The sequence below is a fragment of the Diorhabda sublineata genome, chromosome 8 (assembly GCF_026230105.1).
Source record: "Diorhabda sublineata isolate icDioSubl1.1 chromosome 8, icDioSubl1.1, whole genome shotgun sequence".
Taxonomy (NCBI): domain Eukaryota; kingdom Metazoa; phylum Arthropoda; class Insecta; order Coleoptera; family Chrysomelidae; genus Diorhabda; species Diorhabda sublineata.
Window position 1 is genome coordinate 24,801,398 of NC_079481.1, and position 23,114 is coordinate 24,824,511.

General features: G+C 31.5%; 1 protein-coding gene across 1 annotated transcript in view; it reads left to right on the forward strand.

Annotated features, from left to right (window-relative positions):
• Positions 1–23,114, forward strand: part of LOC130447933 (uncharacterized) — a 74,608-nt gene that overhangs the window by 49,036 nt on the left and 2,458 nt on the right. Inside the window, exons 5-7 of the mRNA XM_056784987.1 lie at positions 21,681–21,908; positions 22,023–22,173; positions 22,927–23,070. Of these exons, the coding sequence (XP_056640965.1) occupies positions 21,681–21,908; positions 22,023–22,173; positions 22,927–23,070 (523 nt within the window). The remainder of the gene's footprint in view (positions 1–21,680; positions 21,909–22,022; positions 22,174–22,926; positions 23,071–23,114) is intronic.

Sequence of the window (23,114 nt, forward strand, 5' to 3'; positions counted from 1 at the left end):
CGTTCTTTGTATCTGATCGAACTAATTCTATACACTCATGAACTGGCCTGCAAGTGACATGACCATGCAGATAACGACATAAATACGTTATCTGCATAGTCATTTGGAAAAGATCCCTAAAAATCATATAGATCAGGGTAGAGGCCTTTAACAATGATAAAAAGTAGAAACAATCAATAGTAGAATAAAACTTATTGGAAAAGGAGGAAAATATACAAATTGAAGGGAAAAATACTTTATCCGCGATCTTTGGTCGGGAACGAAAAGTGGGTGAATTTTTGAGGGTAAAAATGGAAAAATCCAATGGTACGTTATTACCAAATTTCTTCAAAAAAAAAAAATGTTTTGTAAAAAGATAAAAATAAAACACCAACAACTTGGTTTTCAAATTATTCACATAAATTTTGTGGTTATGTGAAAGAAGTGTGAAAACAAAAAGTGTAGATCTTTTTATTACAACTTAGCTATGACTTTTTTCTATGAGACAACTACATTTTCCGGGAAATCGACTTAAACCATATTCACACCTAACAATTTACCCCTCTTCCTTTCCCTACCCAATTATTTTTTCTTTCATTTTTATCATATTCTCCTCCTTCTCGATTGATTTCATCCTACAATTATTTTTTTTTTGGTTTCGAAAATTGAAGATCCTGATCTTTCCCAATTGGTTTTATCCTACTATTATTTTTTTTTAGTTTCATAATTAAGGATCCTGATTTAGGTACTTATTCGTTATACCACCACCACGGAAATTGCAAAGTATGAATAATAAAAGTGTCTGGATGGGGTGGAAGACTATTTTACAAAAAAAAATGGCGGAGAGAGTGAAAAAAAGGTATTTTGAAAGGTCTTGTACTAGGCGGCATTAATCAGAAATTTTCGCGGAGGACTGTATTGTGTTTATGTTAATGTTTTGTGCGGGGGGATAATGTAAGCTTACATTCGATTGATTAGGTTTAGTTTCACAATTTGGATTTCGATTCGAATTATTCTTCAGTTGCTGTTAGTTTATAACAAAGACATGTCCATTTTAGACATTTTCGGTGTGTTAGAACTTGTAGGAGATAAAGAAGGTGCAGAGTAAAATTCTTTCAAGACCATGGTATATAAAAAAGTGCGTTTGTGCAGGAAGAAATATTCTATGACTGTTACGTTCAGCGGTAACTAGAATAATATATAGGGATGGGAATATATTAAGTTTTTTTGTATTTTTCCAGATATAAAAATATCGATTCTTTTGAGCAGATTCTTGAAGATATTGCTGATATTTGCTGATATATGCTGATTATTTACATATTGTTTCATAAATAACTTTTATGATTTTAACGTGATCTTTTTTGGGATATATGTATATAGAATTTTTTGAAAATATAAATGTTTTTTTTTGCGTTTTCCGTCTTAGTTTTGATTGCTTTTCTTCTAAACATTGTATATCGTTATTATTATTATTATTATTATTATTATTATTATTATTATTATTATTATTATTATTATTATTATTATTATTATTATTATTATTATTATTATTATTATTATTATTATTATTATTATTATTATTATTATTATTATTATTATTATTATTATTATTATTATTATTATTATTATTATTATTATTATTATTATTATTATTATTATTATTATTATTATTATTATTATTATTATTATTATTATTATTATTATTATTATTATTATTATTATTATTATTATTATTATTATTATTATTATTATTATTATTATTATTATTATTATTATTATTATTATTATTATTATTATTATTATTATTATTATTATTATTATTATTATTATTATTATTATTATTATTATTATTATTATTATTATTATTATTATTATTATTATTATTATTATTATTATTATTATTATTATTATTATTATTATTATTATTATTTTGGTGGTGGTGGTACAACGAAGAAGACCCCTGATTTATTAGGTTTATATCGAAGAATAAAGAGAACGAAGAATGAAGATTTGAATGTGATGGACCACTGATACTAAGGTCGCTGGTACGATGTAATGACAGACTGACAAAACTATCTCTGAAGGCGATAACTTGGTTATCGAAATAGCGTCAATTTGTGCAATTGTGAGTGTGAACAGGTAGCATGATCTGTGTGTATTCCTGAATATAACAAACGCTTTCACAAAATTCTACTTAGATGACAGATTTCTGTAGATGTGGATCTACTTGTTTAGTTTCTTTTTTTACACCTTTAGTTTCTCTGAAACTACACCTGAAAATAGAAAAGTAAATATACAATGAGAATTAGGCAATGGTTGTGTGAAAGTGAAATATGCTTGATTTGATCCTTATCTCATAAAATATTTTAAAGCAATACGTAGGGAAAAATGTGGAAGAATGATAAACCTTTTGGAGTAATTCAAAAATAAAAGATCTATTTGTATACTGAATTCCACTGTAGAGTATCATATAACAAAAACTAGTAAAAACTTATTAATCGTTAATTTGTGAAATAATAAAAACAAGTAAATAAAATTTGCACAGAACCGAACTTAAAACAAAATATTTCACCAATTTATACAAACATAAAAAAGTCAGAATAGAAGTAAAAAGAACAGCTGCAGTTTGGTCATTTGAATAAACGTAAGAAATGACTAATAATTTGGCAACTGTCACCTTAAAGTACTATGTCAAAATGGAAATCAATGAATCTAGCACAAATAATGTAAAGAGGAAATGTAAGGAATGCAATAAGTTTAACAATAAATTGGAGAGAATTACAAAAGATATAAAAAACTCAATAGAGTAAGCTACATTAATAGAGAGAAGATTGAGAAATTCAAATAGAGAAAAATGAATAAATTAGAAGTGCTAGATAAAGAGAGAAGATTAAACAGTATTATGGTTCACTACATATAAATAGAAAAAAGTGACGGAAAATAATCGAAGAGATAATGAAATTCTTAAGCAAGAAGCATGTAGAAATAGAAATAGAATCAGCACATAGAGTGGAAAAATCCGTATGCCCAAAAAATAGTATCCAAAATAATAATGAGGTGAGGCAAAATAAGAGCATGTTGAAAAATTAATATCCATAGGATATGTATTAAGACCTACCAGAAATTCGATGGAGATACAGAAGAAATAAAAACGAGGAATGGAAATATAGAGTTAGATGAAATCATTTGGAAATGAAACAAGGATAATTATTTTTTGGAAAAGATAATAAAAAACTGAAATTCACAATAGTATAGAAGAAAAAATATTTAGGTCTGGAATACATGATGACACTCCTGGTAATAGTAGATATAGTAGCAACTCAAAACTCAAAGAAAATGGATAGAAAAGAGAGGGATGGGTTTATTATTAGATAAACATAATAAGACAAAAGAAGAAATTTCAGTACAAAAAATAATTCAAGGGTTAAAAATGAACCAGGTGAAACTATGGAAGTACAAACAGGGAAAAAATATTAAGAATATATATAAAGAAGAGGAAGAAATAGAAAGAAAAAATCCTAACTGAAATAAAAAGATTAGCAGGAGACAGGACAAAATATAAATATTGAATACACGATGAATTGGAATCCTCCTGAGATAGCTGAAAATGTACGAGGAGAAAATTATAAAAATCAGGATATTGAATGTACTTAAATCAATATTAATTTTATAAGCACCAAAATCATTGCAGATCTCTTTTCACTCCAAAAGTAGTCGTATTTGAAAAGAGACGGTTCCTAATTAACTTCTTGGTAGTACCTCTCACATTTTTCAGTTTAATTCTGGATTAATTTATATCTGATAAGAATTATTTTGAAGAAGACAGGAAGAATATTTATTAGTAGGCCTTTATTTTTCTGAGAATAATATAGTAATTTGGACTTCCGAGATTTAATTACCATCCACATGTTTCGATATTAAAATGTTTGAGCATAATTTTTATTGATAAAAGTTTCCATTGAATGAGATAATATGAGTAATCATTTGAAGATGATGACCTTGGACAGTTAATGTTGTTTATGAACACAAAAAATGCTTTCAATATTAATTATATCTAGGATACCGCGGCAATTTGAAAAAATATTTCATCCATCTCTGTTTTCAATAAAAAAACTGGAGCTCAAATTCAGTTTATATTGATCAAAGTATATTATACAATATGGTTTCAATCACTCAAACTCAATAAATATTTGTATTAACGACATTTATATTATAACAAAATTTTTTATTGTGTCATGTTTATTGTACTAATTTCTATACATTTACAACAGAAATGTATTTTTTATCAATAAACAAAAGCCTCAGGCATTTCCATTTAACAGTTTTCAGTTTCACACTTCCATTTCCGTACTTTCCTCAGAATAAATATTAGAAATAATAGTTAATACACTTCTGTGGGTTTGGCTTTGCCATCAGTGGCGTATTTTAAAATTTAACGCCCTGGATCGATTAAGTTTACCGCCCCATAAATCAAGAAAAAAAAATCTTTTAATAATGAAACAAGACCATACAAAAATTAACACCATTCATCAAATATTTACATTTTTAGTGATGCACAAATGTCCACAGAAAAATGCGTAATGCTATTTCTGTATATTGTAATGCTTCCTTTAAATCTCTAGTTTCTTCCTCTTAATTATTCTCCTGTGGATGTTTCGGTATTATTCTGAGTTTTTTCTTTCCCCAACTTCTTCAAAAGCATAAAAAGATCCCCTTTTGTGTCTATGAAAGTGATGAGTGACTCTTAGAGCCTGGAGCCCTACATCTACATCAACATCTATATTAAATTATTTTAACACATATCCTCAAAATTCCGACAAAATGACCGTTTTTAGACAATTTAGTTGAGCCAAAAGCTTCATTTTAACCAAAGCTTTCTGTGGGATCACTTTTTACACCTTCTTTAGCCGATAATAGCCTGTCCTGGGCTGATCATCGCGTATGCTATCAACAAGATCGCCCCGTAGACTCGTGTTCTGTATTTTGATCCTGTCTCCCTGCGCCACTATAGATACAGCATTGGCTCGTTTAATTACCTCCCTATTTAGCCTGCCGCCCCGAGCCATGCCCCCCATGGCCTTTTGGTGATAAGCCACTGTTTGAGATACATTTTTAGAGGTGTTGCATTCTAAATGTATTAGAACTACTATTTAAAAGAATCGAGAACGATCATTATGTCTCAATGCTCCACCTTAAGCTTATTTAATATGCGCAACATTTTTGGTATATTTATATCTAGATATAAGTGGGAAAAAACACCATTTCCTTAGAATTCGATGCATAACGCGAAGTATCAGTATTTATATTATATTTTCTTATCCCGTTCAAATAGAATTGCCTCTAAATGATAAATAAGACCAGGTAACATCTCGAAATTTGTAGATAATGTTTTCCGAGACAGGAAAATACATCAACAAACTGTCATCCTTCAACTTGTAACGTGGTATGGGTGCGAAAATCAAGTCATGACATCGATTTGTTAAATCAGTTGTAGATTTAATTTAATTTTGTCTCTTTCAAAATAATTCCCTTAAGAAGCAGCGTAGCGTTGTAGACAATTATTATACTCTTCAAAACAGTGCTGAAATGCGTATACTGGAATAGCCTTTAGCTAGGTGCTAGCCGTTTTGTGTGTTAGGAGGTTGAGAATTGAATAAAGGTTGATTCGCCGATTAACCTTGAGGTCCAAACTTTTTGTGGATGGTATATAAATAAATCAGTAAATATGATCTTTGAGTTGCTTTTTTGCTTTTGTTTTCGCTTCGTATTCATAAATCCAGCTATCCTTGCAAACGAGCCTCGTTACAAAGATTTTGATTAATTTCTATCGATTGTAAGAATTTAAAGCACCTTTCCCTCCTGACTCTTTGTTACCACAAAAGGATTAATGGTTTTTGGAACCATCCTCGCGCAGAACTTTCTCATTCCCAATTCATTAGTAAAAATATATTGATGGTAGTTTTCAAATTATGTCTTAATTTTCATTGATTCTTCTATTTGAAGATTCTGATCCTTCTGAAAATCCCTTAAACCAACGAAACAGCTGGGTTACTGATAAAATTCTCTTCATTTATAACCTACTGACTATATCTAGTTCAAATTTGTCCTAAACATCATTCACTTATCTACTCATCATCCCTTTAAGTCGCGTGCTTCCAATGTAGCCGTATCAAAGCGTGTCTCATCATTCAACGTCCATAACACCTTTGATTGAATTAATGTAGTTAATCATAGCTGCCATTATCCTATTATCGTTTGTTTGTGGATTGACTGTTCAAATCATTATCATACATATATATTAAAAAAGCTTTTATCTATCCCTTTTAAGCCTTCCAGCTCCACATTTAATTTCTTACATTGACTTAATTGATATGAATTTATTGTACGATAACTAAATTTCATTCATTCCTTTCTTCAAAACTTTCGAATTGAAATTTTCATTTTTAGTCATGCTTTTTTTCTCCATCCAATAATCTAACGAGGAATTTAAGATAGAAGCATGTTGTTAGAAAGAAAAATAAACTTATATCTCTCATATTTATAAATAATTTAAAATTTACACTAAAATAAATTCAACTTTGTAACGATTTCTATCGCACGTGAAATTAATTTTGCATTATGTGCAGCCAAAAAATTTTCTGCTGATTCTCTGTTTGGTTCAGATCCAAAAATGACGAATAATCCAATATAATAATAGATACATTCTTCACATACTAGTTTTTTGGCGTGTCTGGCTTTTTATTTTTTTTTTTTTAATTTGAAATATTTTCAGTTATGTAATGACTACATGAGAAATTGAAAATAATTACACAGATAAATCCATTATTTGAATTCATACAGTTAATTAATTGTGATTTCTCTAGGGACTATGAAAAATTAGAGTCAAAACTTTTAATAGATTTTTTTGCAGTATGCAGACATATTTGATATTTGAGGGAAGCCTTTCTCAATTTATCTTGAAACCGTTTACGCTAATTGTTTTATACATGACTATAAAGAGATTGACATATTCACAAATATTGCGGTTATTAACTTTTTCATCTCTTTGTAATTTTATTCTCTGATTGTACTGAGAATATTTTGAGATATACAGGGTGCATCCATACATCTTTACTTTACAATCTTTGACGAACGATGAAAATTGTGGTAGGAGCATGGCCATTTCGTATATGTAGTTGACGAGATGGAACTTAGTTGGAGAAATAAAAAAAGTTTAACTAAGGTTACTTTTCAATTACTTTCTCTAGTGGTATACATTAAGTGAAAGCAATGTCTTTTACTTCCATAATTAAATGTATTATTTCCAAACTTAACGCAATCTCAATTGAAAAAAGAAACATCCCGATCGGAAATAATAACTAAACTGCAATGATTACACTTAATCTCTAACCTATATTGGAAATTTTATTTAAACTATCTAAAAACCACAACACATTGAAACGGTAACATCCTTAAATCTTCATCCCATCACACCTGGATTGAGTTATGGTAGTATCTCCACAATCAATATCGAACAGATTTATACTTAATTCCGCAAGAAGTATTTATAAATCCTAACTTAATCCAATATAAAGTCAAGCATTGGGAACTTTCACAAACAGAATGCTTTGTATTTTGTACTTACCTCCCTCATTCAACAAACCCATTTCATAAAATACTTCCTCACAGTGAAACATAGAGTTTTTATACAAAAATGTGACAACAAATTATCAATAGCAAAAATGCTACAAACCATGAATCTAATTTACAATTGAACCTCTTCTTTGAAAATCCAAATAATACCATTCGTACAACGCTCCAATAAATTGTAACCAATTTGATATCAATCAACTTTTTTTGACTATTTTCATTATCCTACTTTATATTGATTTTTCTTTTTTCATCTAATCAAATGAAAATACAATCAACATTACTTCATCTTATAGACAATATTCATTAAAAACACGTTTTTCAAATTCAATCAAATAAATGCGAAACCTTCAAACAAATTCTCAAAAATATATTCCTCCTCTCTACAACTAGAACATCAACATTGTATACGGGGTGGCCCATTAGTGTGTGGGACTTACTTAAGATATAACATACAAGAAAAAATTTTAAATAAAAGTTGTTATATTTGCACAGATACATATTTCTAAAATATTTTGAGTTATACAGGGTGTTTAGCATAAGCGTGACAACAAGAAGTAAAGTTTTTCTAAATAGAACACCCTGTATATTTGTTTACCATCGAATTTAGCGTAAAATTCTGCATCTAGCCCCGTCTTTTCTTTTACCATAAATTATGACGTTGCCAAGTTGGAATGAAAAATATGAAGATTTAAAAAAATTGGTGCACTATAAAAGCTGCCTAGTAAACGTTATTAGTGAGTAGTAATTAAACTTGTTTGGTAAGTACGAAGGTAGAGGATGGGTAAAATGTCTGAACAGAGTAGAACTTTCGTTTGTGGTTTGAAGTGTTTTTTAGATAAGTATTAATTCAGGAGATTTCAATTAGCAAAAACTTCATTTTTTTTTTAATGGAATATTCAGTATATTATTTTACCATCTTATAAAGCTATTTTATCCCAAAAAACTTCATGGTATTATGCTTAGGCTGAACACCCTGAAAACCTCAAAATATTTTAGAAATGTCTACCTGTGCAAATATAACAACTTTTATTTAAACATTTTTTTGTATAGTTTATCTTAAGTAAGTTATTGCACTTCCACACACTAATGGAACCCAGTATATGAGCTAAGAAATCAATTTTATTTGGGAAATCATTCGCGAAACTACTGACAAAACAAGCAATTACAGATTGTCTGTCCTCACTTCGACACAATTCAATCTGTTAGTAATCAGTAGGACACAAATTTTTTAGATTAAAAACAATCAATTATTGCTAGGCTGGGACAACCCATAGTATATTAGGAAACCACCAACTCCAATTATCTCTTTTGTAGTTCCCCACTTTTCTTACAATATATTATCATTAGCGGTACATATCTATAAAACAAACATCATAACAAAAAATTAATTCAAAGATAGTATGCGGCTTAACAACGAAAAAACTCATTGAATTCTGTGGGGAACTCAATTTATACAATTTTATAACATTAAAGAAATAAACATACTCAAATAGGTTTAAATGAACTCGATGTACCATATCACAGAGAGAGTGAGATTCGTTGGAAAATTTTTAGGTAGGATAAGGAGAATTTTTTATATGAGGAAGGTTTGTTGGAGTACGCGCTGATATAGGAGCTGCTCCTCTGCAGGACTTCCCATACCACAGTGACATTTCCTTTTTAATATATAGGATTGTTCCAGCCAATCAAATAACCGTCCTTGGTACCGTGACGATTCTGCGCAATAGTGATTACCTGTTTTAACCGATCAGTTACCATTATACGGACGATCCTGTTTTGTGGTCCAAACGGCTCACTTGTACTGATCGTCCAAAATCGGTCGATATTTTATCGGTAGCAGACTACTGCCACACACTCCCGATTTTTACCGGTCAAATAATCAATTGGTTTGTTGTCGTCACAGGAGATTATAAAATAATAATAAATCTTTAGCGAGTGGTTGGTATGTGGTTATTATATTGCCGCCGTAGGATTAAACGCAAGTACTGGAGTCTATCAATCAAAACAAAGAACATTCTACACTCTTCTTGAAGAAGTAAGGCGTGTGGTAGTAAGCTTTTCAACTTCTTTAGAATCTCTATTGCATCCTTTGACGAAGTCCATGAGAAGTTGAAGCACGCACTATCAAAACTAGTGTATTTTACCGAGCAGTTGACTGATATGATCATTAAAAGTACGACCCTTGTGCAAGCGTGTATTTACACCACTATTTCCCGGTAGTGCCAGCGATAGAGTAGTGTTGGACTGCTCATCATTGGTCAGGGTGTGTGCTATGTCACATTCCCAAATGTAGTTCACTAATGGAATTCGGACGACCGGCTGTCCAAAATCGGTTTGTGGACATTTAACCCTATGTACCGTTTGTGAACCGTTTCCGGGACAGTCTTTCCGATACTTGGTTGGTAGCAAGTACTGTTACCGGAACCATGCATAGCCGGAGATTGTGCAGAAAATATTAGCAGGTTGGAACAAACCTTAAGTTAAATAATAATAACAAACAATTTTTATTATGTTCAAACTGATAGTTTTGTCTATGTTTATCTACAGCAGAAAAACTGCAAAGTTTATTTACAAACTAATTACGATTTTACAATTAATTTAAAACCTTTATCCAGCCTCATCGAATGGTATTTCTAAAAAATACTATTGTATAGTTTTTCTGTGTTTTGATTGTTTACATTGCCATTATTTTACTAGAAATAATTTGCAATATAAATGTTTTTATGTAAACATAATCATTTCATATAATATGGTTCAACAACAAATACCCACTCATACTTTTATCTAACAAAACAAAAACATAATATACATAAAGTATATAAGCGACAGACTGCTACAAACCACGTTTAAATTTACAGAAACAACTAAAACCGATATATTAAAAGTCAAGAAGAAACAGACTCATTCTATGATGAACTGCAGATCACCATGGATAAGATACCGAAGCAAGACGAAATTATGATACTGGGGGATTTTAATGGAAGGATTGGTAACGAGGTTATTAGTGGAATTAAGAATCGGTTTAACGAAGAAACACTCAACAGCAATGGAGAACAACTCATACAATTCTGTGCACATAATGAACTACGCATTAACAACACGTTTTATCCCCATAAACAGCACAAGTATACGTTCGAGAACACAAGAGGACATAAATCGATTATAGACTACATTATTACAAACAGAAATATTCATCCCTCAAAAATATTAGAGGTCAGAACATTAACCTCAGTAAACACAGGGACTAACCACCATATGGTGCTAGCCATAATGCGGAACTGCGTACAAAGGAAAACCCAGAACAAACCGAAAATGACAGAAAAGCTGAACATAGAAAGCCTTAGCGATAATACCACAAAATACCTGTACCAGCAAAGACTAAGGAAGGCAATAAATGAAAACAAGATCTTGAAAGATGATACCGTAGAACTAGCATGGAAAAGATTAAGTACTAATATAAGGACAGCTGCAGAAAAGGCATTAGGCAAACGAAAGGTGAACCTAAACGGAAAGCCCAACACGAAACCATGGTTCACACACGAAATCAAATCACTTGCGGAAGAAAAAAGGAAAGCATATCTTCAATATAGAAGTCAAACAATTACATATGCTGATTACAAAGTCGTGACGAATAGGACAAATATGGAAATACAAACGATTAAGAGACAATTCTGGGAGAAATACTCATCAGACATGGAAAACGACTTATATGGGGGACAAAAAAAGATCTGGAATATGATAAGGAACATCAAAAGACCAATCAATGAATACATCCACACGAAAACAATAACGTTAAAAGAATGGGAAAGGTATTTCCATGAAATCTACGGTGACATAATAACAAGCCAATCCACAGAACAGAAACAAGAAAATATATCTGAGGAAGGAGAAGACATCCAACAACAATTAATATCAAAAGACAAAATTGAAGCAACAATGCGCAAGATGAAAAATAGGAAATCACCAGGGCTGAATAACATTAATAACGAGCTTCTTAAATATGGTGGCAATGAATTAATAGACCAAATGCATGTCATGTTCAACAAGATATACGACCAGAGAAAAGTACCAGAGGAATGGAAAATAAGCATAACGATCCCCGTCTTTAAAAAAGGGGAAAAGAAAGATCCAAATAATTATAGAGGGATCAGCCTCCTAAGCACGACTTCAAAATTACTAACAAAAATTATTGCCGAAGAAATCTCAAGTAGCGGCATGAGCGAAGAACAACAGGGATTTAGAAAAAACAGATCAACCATAGACGCTATATTCATCTTAAGACAGATTGCCGAAAAGGCCATAGAGTACAATAAAACCGCGTTTATGTGCTTCATAGACTTAACAAAAGCATTTGACAGAGTGAGATTACATGACGTCATTGAGCTACTAAAAAAACGAGGCGTAAACCAAAGGACAATAGACATCATTCGGGACATGAACAATGGAAATAGCACATATGTAAGAGTAAACAACGAACTCTCTAGTAAAATGCCAGTATCAACAGGGATCAGACAAGGAGATAGTCTCAGCCCAATACTCTTCAACATTATAATGGACGAAATCATAAAAGAAGTCAAAACGGCAGGCAGAGGATACAGAATGGGAAAACATGAGTTTAAGATAGTTTGCTACGCTGATGACGCGGTTGTGATATCTGAAGATGAGGATAATCTGCAAAAACTGCTACACAGATTTGAAACAGTTGCGGGAGAATTCAATATGATCATATCGAAACAAAAGACACAATCCTTGACAATAGCGAGAGAACCAAGAAGATGCAAACTGGCAATTTATAATAAAAGTGTAGAACAGGTTATGTCTTTTAAATATTTAGGGGTTAACATCACGAGCAATAGGAACTTGAAACAAGAAGTCAAAACGCAAACAACAGCAGCATCTAGGATATCAGGATTCCTTCGAACCGTGATATGGAGGAATAAATTTTTAAGTATCAAAAGCAAAACACGGATATATAAAACTTGTGTCAGACCAGTACTGACATACGCCATAGAAACGAGGGCGGAGACTGCAACTACTAAGCGGATTCTTAGAACAACCGAGATGAAGACATTACGCTCAATCACAGGGAAAACACTAAGAGACAGAATAAGGAGCAATGAAATCAGAAGAATGTGTGACGTTCCGGATATAGTGAGATGGGCCAGAACTAGAAGAAGAGCATGGAGAGATCATGTCAATAGAATGAACAACGATCGACTGGCGAAAATCGCAAAGGAAGAGAGACCCAATACAAGTAGACCGCCTGGAAGACCACCAAAGCGCTGGTATGAGAGCTGGTCCTCGCAGTCACAACTTAGGCTGCCTCTTTGAAAACACAAGGCACAGTCTTAAAATAAGAAGAAGAAGAAGAAAAAGAAGAATTATCGAGAATTTACTTTCAAATACTCGTTAAAAAATTTTGTTCATTGCAAATATGAATGTTTCGGATGTTAGAAATTCCCTCTCTCGTGAATAACGCTTGTAACATCTTAAAAAATTACTATATTCACGATTGTAATATGTATCTGACTTTACTATTTTCTGACAGTTTCTTTTCTCTGGTGTCATACATATTTTATTGATTTCACACTTTTGAAGCCACCCTCAAAGGAAACTCATATTTGCAGCATCAATGACATGTTGTTATTGTAGGAGTAGATCAAACAAGTAAAAAAGTCGTCGCACTTTCAGCGCGAGAGACTATAGCGCATCTTTTACCGTTAGCAGTCAGTAAATATTAACAAAAATCTTAATTTATAAAACGTTTTCATGAAAAATGAAACAAGCAAAATATCAATAAATTCACTTATTTAATAATTTCATCCCAATTATTTTATGAAACTCTCGAAATGAATTTATAAAATAAAAGATGACCTCAAATAACATGGGTTGACATCATTCGAAGTCGATTAACGTCTACTGTCATTTGATGTTGATCGATGTCTTATGATGTCTATTGACATTGATGCTGATTCACGTCAATTATGTGTCATTATGCCAAAGGGAGCAAATTTAGATTAATTTAAATAATTTTTTCTTAATAGTGCTGAATGGAAAAAATCTGAGTTTGCTACAGACGGACGGACAAATCGCTAGTGATAGTGCATTTTTTGTATGTAATTATGAAATAATATTAAATAATATTTTAAGACACCGCATTCGCGTAAGACAATAAATACTACAGATTTACTTCACTTTCAAGAGTAGAAAATCTGCGTCTGCAATTTTTCAATCGAACCAATGAAAAATATCGTGAGTGTCGTAATTTTCCAAAATATGTTGGAAAAAAAAATTAGGAGGAAAGTAATTTTCAACTACTAAAATACAAACATTTAGTATGACGAAAAATCTTGAATTCGTCAACGCTAAATGTGAAAAAAGAGAAAAAAGTCAGGTACATATTATGATCGTGAAGATGGTAATATTACAAGTGAAATTTGACGAAAATGTGGAGTGAATTTACCGAATCTATAGCCTACTCATGTAGGTGCCCCCAGACTTGAATGACGGGGCTTACCTTGGACCAACGCTGGAAAATCCGGCCTTGGCAAACCAATAATGGCCCAAGCCTGGTTGAACTCTGGATAACTTAACCCCGGCCATTCTATAGTTAGCCATGCTTGGCAGAATTCTGAGTAACCGGACCTCGGCCATCCTATAGTCAGCCAGGCTTGTCAGAATTCTGAGTAGCCCGACCTCGGCCATCCTATAGTCAGGCTTAGCAGAACTTTGAATAGCTATAAAATATGTATTATATATATATATATATATATATATATATATATATATATATATATATATATATATATATATATATATATATATAGTATTTTTTAATTTTTTATGAATAAAATTCGTTTATTCAGAAAAGACAATAAAAAATGGAATAGTGGTTTTTCAAGAGGTACAGGATTTGATTTTGGAAATAAAACACAAAAAATTTGAAAATTGGCCATTGTTTCGAGTGCCGTGTGGCATGTGGCACTGTCCTGTTGGAACCACATGTTAGGCATGTCCAGTTCTAGTGACGTGATGGGGATGATTCGCTTAAATAATTCTCTATTTCTCAAAACGTTTTTTATCAATTACGACGATTATAGTACAGTTAAGCCTGGCTAATCCGAACTAATTGGGACCGAACACTGTTAGAATCAGCTGATTGTGCGGATTAGCCAAAATTATCAAAATAATCAAAAATAATGTAATTTAATGGATATTTAGTGTTATAATATAAACGACTAATACATCAAAATAAATTTTAATAATCAATTTACTTATATCTTATTTACTACATAGCCCATCCTCATAAGTGAAGAGCCGGCATAATATAAATCTAGCCCCATTTTTTTGAACAGCAGTCAGTCATCTGTGGAATCGTGCGTGTTGTTTAAGATATAGTACTGTAGTGTTTTTTGTTTGTTATATTATTGTTTGAAAGATTAGTGTTTTTAAGTGTAAAAGGACTAATTCCAAACACCTCAACTCTTAAAGACAAACTTAAAACATGAAAATGTTTGGATAGTGGTGAAAGTTTCACAAAAGTAGCAAAAGAGTTAAATGTTGGTAAAGCCACAATATGTGATTGAAAAAAAAAACGTGCGAAGCTTCAACAACGTCTTGTGAGGCAACTCTTGAAAATCAGCAAACAGCATCCCATTCAGACATTGAAGGACTTACTTGCGGCGAAGTAGAGGCCGCCTTTTACCCCCAAATGTTACACTTTTACTACAGCCAATGAACCAGGAAGTTTTGCAGGTGCTGGAATTGAACTACCAAAAACGGTTTTTGAAATCTTCAATTCAAGACGATACCATCCGTTTGGTACAAAAGATTAAAGAAAAAAACGTAAGGGATATTGTCTATTGGGCAGCTGAGTGTTTGGAAAATGCTACAGTGGAATAAACTATGGACATCTTTGAGATTTGAAGAACACTCTACAAAAAATGACACAGTTAACCCGATTTCACTGCTACAGACCATTTCAGGCTGTGAGTATGTAGTTGAAGCAGACGTAAATGAATGTATGGCGGCAGACGAACAGTCAACTATTTGTACTTTTTTTTTGTTTCTTTTCAACATAATTCACCTTCCTTTGTCTAGTTTCAATTTCGTGAAATACATTTTCACATTGGTCCAAATTATATACTGTAGTTTCAAACAATTTCTTGAACGTGTTAGAATTAAGTGGACGTTCGGATTACCCGTATTCGGACTAGCGGGACTCAAGTGTACATGAAAATACATCAATGAAGGTCGTTATTCTTAACAACGACAGAAATACATTTCAAATCATGTAATATTATTAAAACTATTAGCAGAACAAATTTAAATGTCATTAAATTGGTAATATTAATGTAAAAAATGATTTGAAACCGCTATAATGGAAAAAGAAGGAAACTCATGAATCAAATAACTATAAATAACTTCAACATAATAAACAATCCAATATGAACTGAAAAAAAAGTGAACCAAGGGTCGTTATATTAACGACCCAACCTTAAATTTAGTCACAGGATATAATACCACTACTATAATCGTAAATCAAACTGTTTTCTGCGGAATTATGTAGAAAATAACGTAACAAACAGCAGCCTATTAACAATGTAATATTATGACTAAGAAGAAAAAACTAATGAATATTCTTATACAAGAATGATAACCGGTGAAGTGGATATTAATCAGAGAAAAAATAGACTATAAAGAGTAATTAACGCCACAGGGAATATATATATATATATATATATATATATATATATATATATATATATATATATAGTATTTTTTATGAATAAAATTCGTTTATTCAGAAAAGACAATAAAAAATGGAATAGTGGTTTTTCAAGAGGTACAGGATTTGATTTTGGAAATAAAACACAAAAAATTTGAAAATTGGCCATTGTTTCGAGTGCCGTGTGGCATGTGGCACTGTCCTGTTGGAACCACATGTTAGGCATGTCCAGTTCTTCCATTTTGGATAAAAAAATTGTCAATCAACACACGGTAGCACTCGACATTCACAGTAACTTTTCAGCCATCGTCGCTTTTGAAGAAGTACAGCCCAATGATGCCACTGGTCCATAATCCACACCAAACAGTGTTTGCTTGTTAGTTTTTTAATGTTCAATAGTTTAAACTGGGTTCGAAATTTAGTCACAAGCTTCCGAATAGTTCCCTCAGTAGCCCATAAATTGGAAGAAGTGCGCGATGCACTCTCTTAACCGAGCTTGAATTTTGATAGTAAAATTCAATAATTTGCAAGCGTTGTTCGTTCGTAATTCGATTCATGATTAAATTATAGACCAAACTGAACAAGTTTTACAATGACACAAGATATGATTCACGCGTCATCTGTCAAAAACCGTGTTGCCAAAAAGATACCAGCAAAAAAATCACTCTTTAGTATATATTTATATATTATTCAACTAATGTTTTTATGTACATTAATTAGTAGAGTGCTTTAATAGAAATTTTTCATAAAACGAATTTTATTAACGATATATCAAAAATCTATTATTACAAGCAAACAGCCTGGCCCAGGGTTGCAGACCACTCTTGGGTTTATCTAGGCAACCAGGCCTCGTCCGAGCTTGCAAACCATGCAAGGGACATTGTTATCATCCCAGAGTTTCATCAAGTCTGGGCCAATAATGGCTTCCAAGCTAGAGCCAGACTTGTACACACTTGACCCAAATTTGGGCCTGTAGTAGGCCCATCGTAAAATCCTATATTGGTATTGATTCATATTTCTAGTATACATAAAACCTTAGGCTTACGAAACTATTGTTCAATCATATGAATATAAATTAATAGTAAAAAATCAAACTGCTGCCACTCTTAACGAGACTTAAGGTTTATACAGTAGTATTCCAAGAAACAAAACAAATGAATTATGGCTCATTACAGCTTCACCGTTAAATTATTTCGAAATCTATTCATATAAGCATTATGGAAGTTCTAGCTTACGACGTATTACGAGAATATTATTTTATTTACTCAACTCTAGATGGTCTATTTCTATAACTAATTTTTATCATTGTTTTATTACTTTAGAAACTTTGTTGGTTGAATATTGGAACACTTTGTATAGAAAACATTTTCCACAGCACAATGTTTTCGTGAATCATAACGGATTGATTCGAAAATGAATGTAAATATTTTTGCCGTAAAATAAATTTGGACTAATCGCTTTACTAGCTAATGTTACATAACATGTCTGAATTAAATACTATGTATTTTCTATTTTTATTAACAAAATGCATAGAACCAATTAGCTAATGGTCGACCTTTCGTTGCGAAACACAAAACAGGTGAATATTTTATTCAACATAAACAGACCAGCAACCTAAATTTAATCAGAATTTCGTTATACTGGAAAATCATTCAACGTGTTTCGAAAATGAGAATCTAAAACATCGTTTGAGCGACACTTTCCACACAACATACTTGTTCATGGTTTTGAGAAGACGAATTATAGTTTTGAAAAGTATTAATTGCTAGACAAATGAAATTAAAGGAATCGTTGATAAATCAAACTAAATAAGTCAAAAAGAGCGAAAAACTATTCTTTTGATTGACAAAATCTGAATACTGTGAAAATCGCATGGATAGATAAAAAACATTCAAATCCTCGATGTACATTTATGAAAGAAATTGAACCAGAAATAAAATATTACTACAAAGTATAAAAAACTAATCATTATTCTAAGCATGTATCATTTCAAACACCTTCCAATCTTGATGCCATTGAATCTAAAGTTCGAGAAGCTACATTAGCCTTTTTTGTAAAAATCTCTTGGCTTGTGAGCATAGACCTCGAAAAAGCTACAAATTAATATTTTGGAGCACACTGTATAGTTCACAGATTTCTATCTTCTTTAGCGCTTTCAACTCATTTGGAATAGGTGCTTTACTCTTTAGTGGTAATTGTCAGTTCTATAATATCCGGCGCTCTCAGTAGTCGACAGTTCAAAAGAAACATTTGTTTCTAAACAATAGCTAAGGTCTTGGATCACCTGAAAAAGCTAAATTGGAGATTTCACGGTAATGAAACGCACATTATTCACGTTGGAGACTTCAGTTTCAAAGCTAAAGAAGTGGCATCGACAATATAATTGAATTTAAGTACTGTTGATCTATGTATTTAAATTGAAGATAGGGAAATAAAAATTGGAGTTTCGGAGTTTATTGAAGAGAGCACGTGATTTGTTCAAGAAAAAACTATCAACTGAATTTTTTCGTGATATGCGTTACTCTTGTCCACGAGTTCCAGTTTGAAATATAACTTCTGTATGCAGCTACTTACCTCTGTAATTATGATTTAAGATCTAAGAAATATTGATAGGAAAGCCAGGACATAAATTGGTTGACATTAATAGTGTCTTCATCAAAAATTACGTGCACCGAGCATCTCTACTTCACCTGATAACCACAATAATTTCTTTGTGAATGTAGCCAAAAATTTATCAAATTCTATAATTCCTTCTCAAGATTCGCTTTCATATCTCCCTGATGCTAATGCTAACTTACACAGTTTCTTCTTAATGCCCATAGTTTTAGCAGAGCTTGAAAAAACATTGCTGCTTTTTATATTAAATAACAATTCCTTGAAAAGGGAGTTACATATTGCCGCCTTATCTAAAAGATTAAGTTCGTCCTGTTTTGCGCTGAGAATCAGTTTCCCAAGAATTGAACTTATCCACCTCCTTAACAATTTATTATGCCCTATGCGAAGCATGACCTTCACCTACCTACTCTACGCTCAGAATTAGTTGGGGGCTCAATATTTTACAATGGAAAAAATGTACAATTACTTGTCAATTGAAATCAAATCGATATAATCTTTTATCGCATTCCACAATAATTTGAGGGCATATTCACTGAAAAGTACCTTCTACTCCGTAAGCGACTTCTATTCATATATAATTTTGTTACTCATTGTAGTTTTCTTCTGTATATAGAAATTTTATTTTATTTGCATCTTTATTTAGTTATTTTTTGTTTGTTTTTTAGTTTTTACCAGCTTTTGTCTACAAATTGTAATAATTTTTTAACAATAAAACATTTCCCTCTCTCTCTCTTAATAATATCAAATCCTCAGGTATAATTAAGGAATTAAAAATCAATTAAATTGGAAATTATACCAAAAATAATACTGTTAAGTAAAAAAATATTTCATTATTCAGGTAATTTTTGGATCTATTGATTTAGCTATTGATAACGGAGCGTCTAAAGAGTAGTAGATGATTTGAATTATTTGCTAAGTTTCATCTAATATAAATCTAAGCTAATTTTCTGTTCCTGTTAGTTCCATTCCTTAGTTAAGATACTTTAATTGAGTTTATCTTATATAACGTTGTTGTCACTTCACTTCAAATTTTCAAATCAAATAAGTATTAAAACTTTGTTGTGATTTATAAATATATGAAGATAAAATATCATCTTATGTTTCTTTTTGAAATTATTACAAAACAGTGAACAGTTTACATCATGTCTTTATGATATTAAAATAAATGTTATAATATCATGTGTAAAAAATCCTGTTAATGAGTAACGGAAAATTCAAAAGAGTCGGTGTAAAAGTACTTTCGTCGACTAACAATGTATTTATCTCAACGTTTCATCCGTTTCTGTGAGGTTCCCATCGGAATGTTTCATGCGTATAGTAGCGGCCTTTACAATGACAAGAATGTTTCCGTTTCCGTTTTAGCACATTTTTTATTTTGGGAAAAATTCGCATAGGCCAAATCTGGTCAGAGACTTTTTGCTATCAATAATTTTTTTGATAAAATAAGGTTATGAAGTTTATTCTTTCCCTTGTTTTTGATTTTATGGAATAATTTATTATATGAATCTTGTTATTTTCTGGAGAAATTTTCGAAAATAAATTCATTGGTTCCAAATTATTTGGTTTTTCAATTATAGATGATCATTTTCAAGTTTGAATATTGTTTTTTGAGTATAAGCAATTTTATTATTTAAAAGCTTATGTACTAACCTATTATAGATGAAATAACTATTTTTGGTCTCTTGTTTTTGGCATATGAGTATTTTTTCAATATGCTTGAAATTACTCTGATTTTAGACCATGATTTTAAATTCTTAACAGCTACTTGACCACATAAGTTCTTGAGAGGTTTTGAAAGACTCTCATATTTGCACGTAAATTGTAATGAAGTCTTTGCCAACTAGTTTATGAACGTTTTAGTAGTAGAAATGTAGTAAAAATTGAACACCTAAGTGTACTCTGTTTATTATGAATTCATTCCGACCTTTCGAATACTTAGGTATTCATCATCGAGGAAATTATAGTCAAAGTGCAATGTAAAAATTAACAATATTAAAAATTATTAAGATCGGTTAATTCAGAATTGCGGTGACTTGAATGTTCTTTTCTGTTTTAAAAAAATTATTTGATTCGTAAGATTCAGAAATCAATATTATAATTTCCAGTAAAAACAATTTTGGCAATGAAATATGGAACTGAGGATGACAAGCTTTTCCTGCAAATTGAAAAACTATTCTCTTTATGTTCAAATACAGCAAACACGATACCATTAAAGCGGCTTGTCGTTGCTCCTCTAAACACATGAGGGTATAAGATATACTACTTGAAATCGAAGCTGAGTAAATTATTTATTCATTGTATACCACTTGAAATCGAAGCTGCGTAAATAATTTAGTAATTGAATTTTTTATCGACCCTCGTATGTTTGTAAAATTCATGCTCCAAAAACGCATTAAAAATACTGCTCTTATGTGCTATTAAAAAATTCTAATTTTACGCACCAGATCCGAGAGTGGGTTTTTTGATCTACTTTCATTTAATAGACCAAACACATTGTTAATTAGAATATATTTTAGAGACATAGATGTAAAATATTTGAAACGCTTCAAAGCAGATTGAAATGAACTTCATCGGTATTACCGAGAAAAAGTATTATGATACTTTAAAAAATAACAAATTCAAATTTTATGGTTGCTTAATAGGAAACAGTCAACTAAAAGCATTTGAGTTTTATTTGATGATAATTATTGAACAAAATCTCCATTAATTTGCAATTCAATTTCAGAAAGGTTCGTGTGAAAATCTCGTTCTGCATAAAAGAATGGTGGGCAGTGTGCCAGGATTACTGGATTCGATATCCTGCAGTTCGAACGCCGATATACCTGCCGCCGCAATGGAAGAGGAAGCTGCAGTTCCAAATATTCTAACGGAATGCTTTAGACATTTGGAGCAAAACGGATTACATACCTTGGGATTATTTAGAGTCAGTACGTCAAAAAAGCGAATTCGACAAGTGAGTTCACCCTTATATAAATATACATCGTTACAAAAAGTAATAATTCCAATCGCTGAATTTATTTCATGTTAAAACTGTATTGAATATTACTTTGAATTGATTTATTCACAGTTACGAGAAGACTTTGATTGTGGCAAAGAAACAATGTTGGAAAATGAGCAATGTCCGCATGATGTGGCGACTCTCTTAAAGGAGTACCTTAGGGATCTACCCGATCCATTGCTTTGCAGAGACTTATATCAAGCGTTTGTTCAAACACAAAGTAAGTGTCGTATTTCTCGAAGTTGTCTCCTAAAGTTGAATATAATAAAGAATACGATTGTTATAAATAGAATGCTGAATACAAAAATTTTCATTTCATATGGTTAAACATTAATATTTCTAACATATATTCTTGGGTATGAAACAACTAAAGGTTTTCCCATTTATTCGTATCTCAAGCTTTTTATTTCCATCTGGTGTATATGTGTTGTGAACTACCTCAACTTATCTTCGATCAAGTATATTCACGTCTATTCAATGCTGGTTCTTCTATACTGTCAGTCAAAGTGATTGTTTCTATCCACGAGGTTGATGTTTATAAGACGATGACTTCGAACGTAAATAAAATGAAAATAGAAAACCTCCTTCTAGAGTTTCATGAACAAGGGTTTCTCTGCACATTGAGGTAATAGTTTAGCAGATCCAGATATTATTTAAACGTGAATTCCGTTACCTCTATAACCGAAATTACTCGTATATATAACATTATTCGCCAATTTCCGATCTGTACAACCTTTCATTGCGGTTCTATGTACGCTTTTTATTCATAATTTAATTAACAAATGGTGAGATTCACAAGAAAAGGTCTGAAGAGTCATTTGTAAATTGGTTGAGTTGTAAAGTTTGTCAGAAAGGTCCAAAGCAAACTATAAACATCATAAAAATTTTGCCAATCCAATTATTGGTCACTTAGATTTCGTAACCATACTGCAAGTCTTCAAAAAATGAATAACTGATGATTTGTTGTTCACAGAAATACGTAATAGAAGACTGCAATTGGAGGCACTCCAGCATCTAGTTCAACTCCTTCCATCTGTAAATAGGGATACCCTTTACGCTCTTCTTAGTTTTCTAGCGGTTGTTGCGAAATACGCCGACGATTCTAAAAATGAATCAGGTATATTATTTTTTATTGAACCAGAATTTGTAGTTTTAACTTGT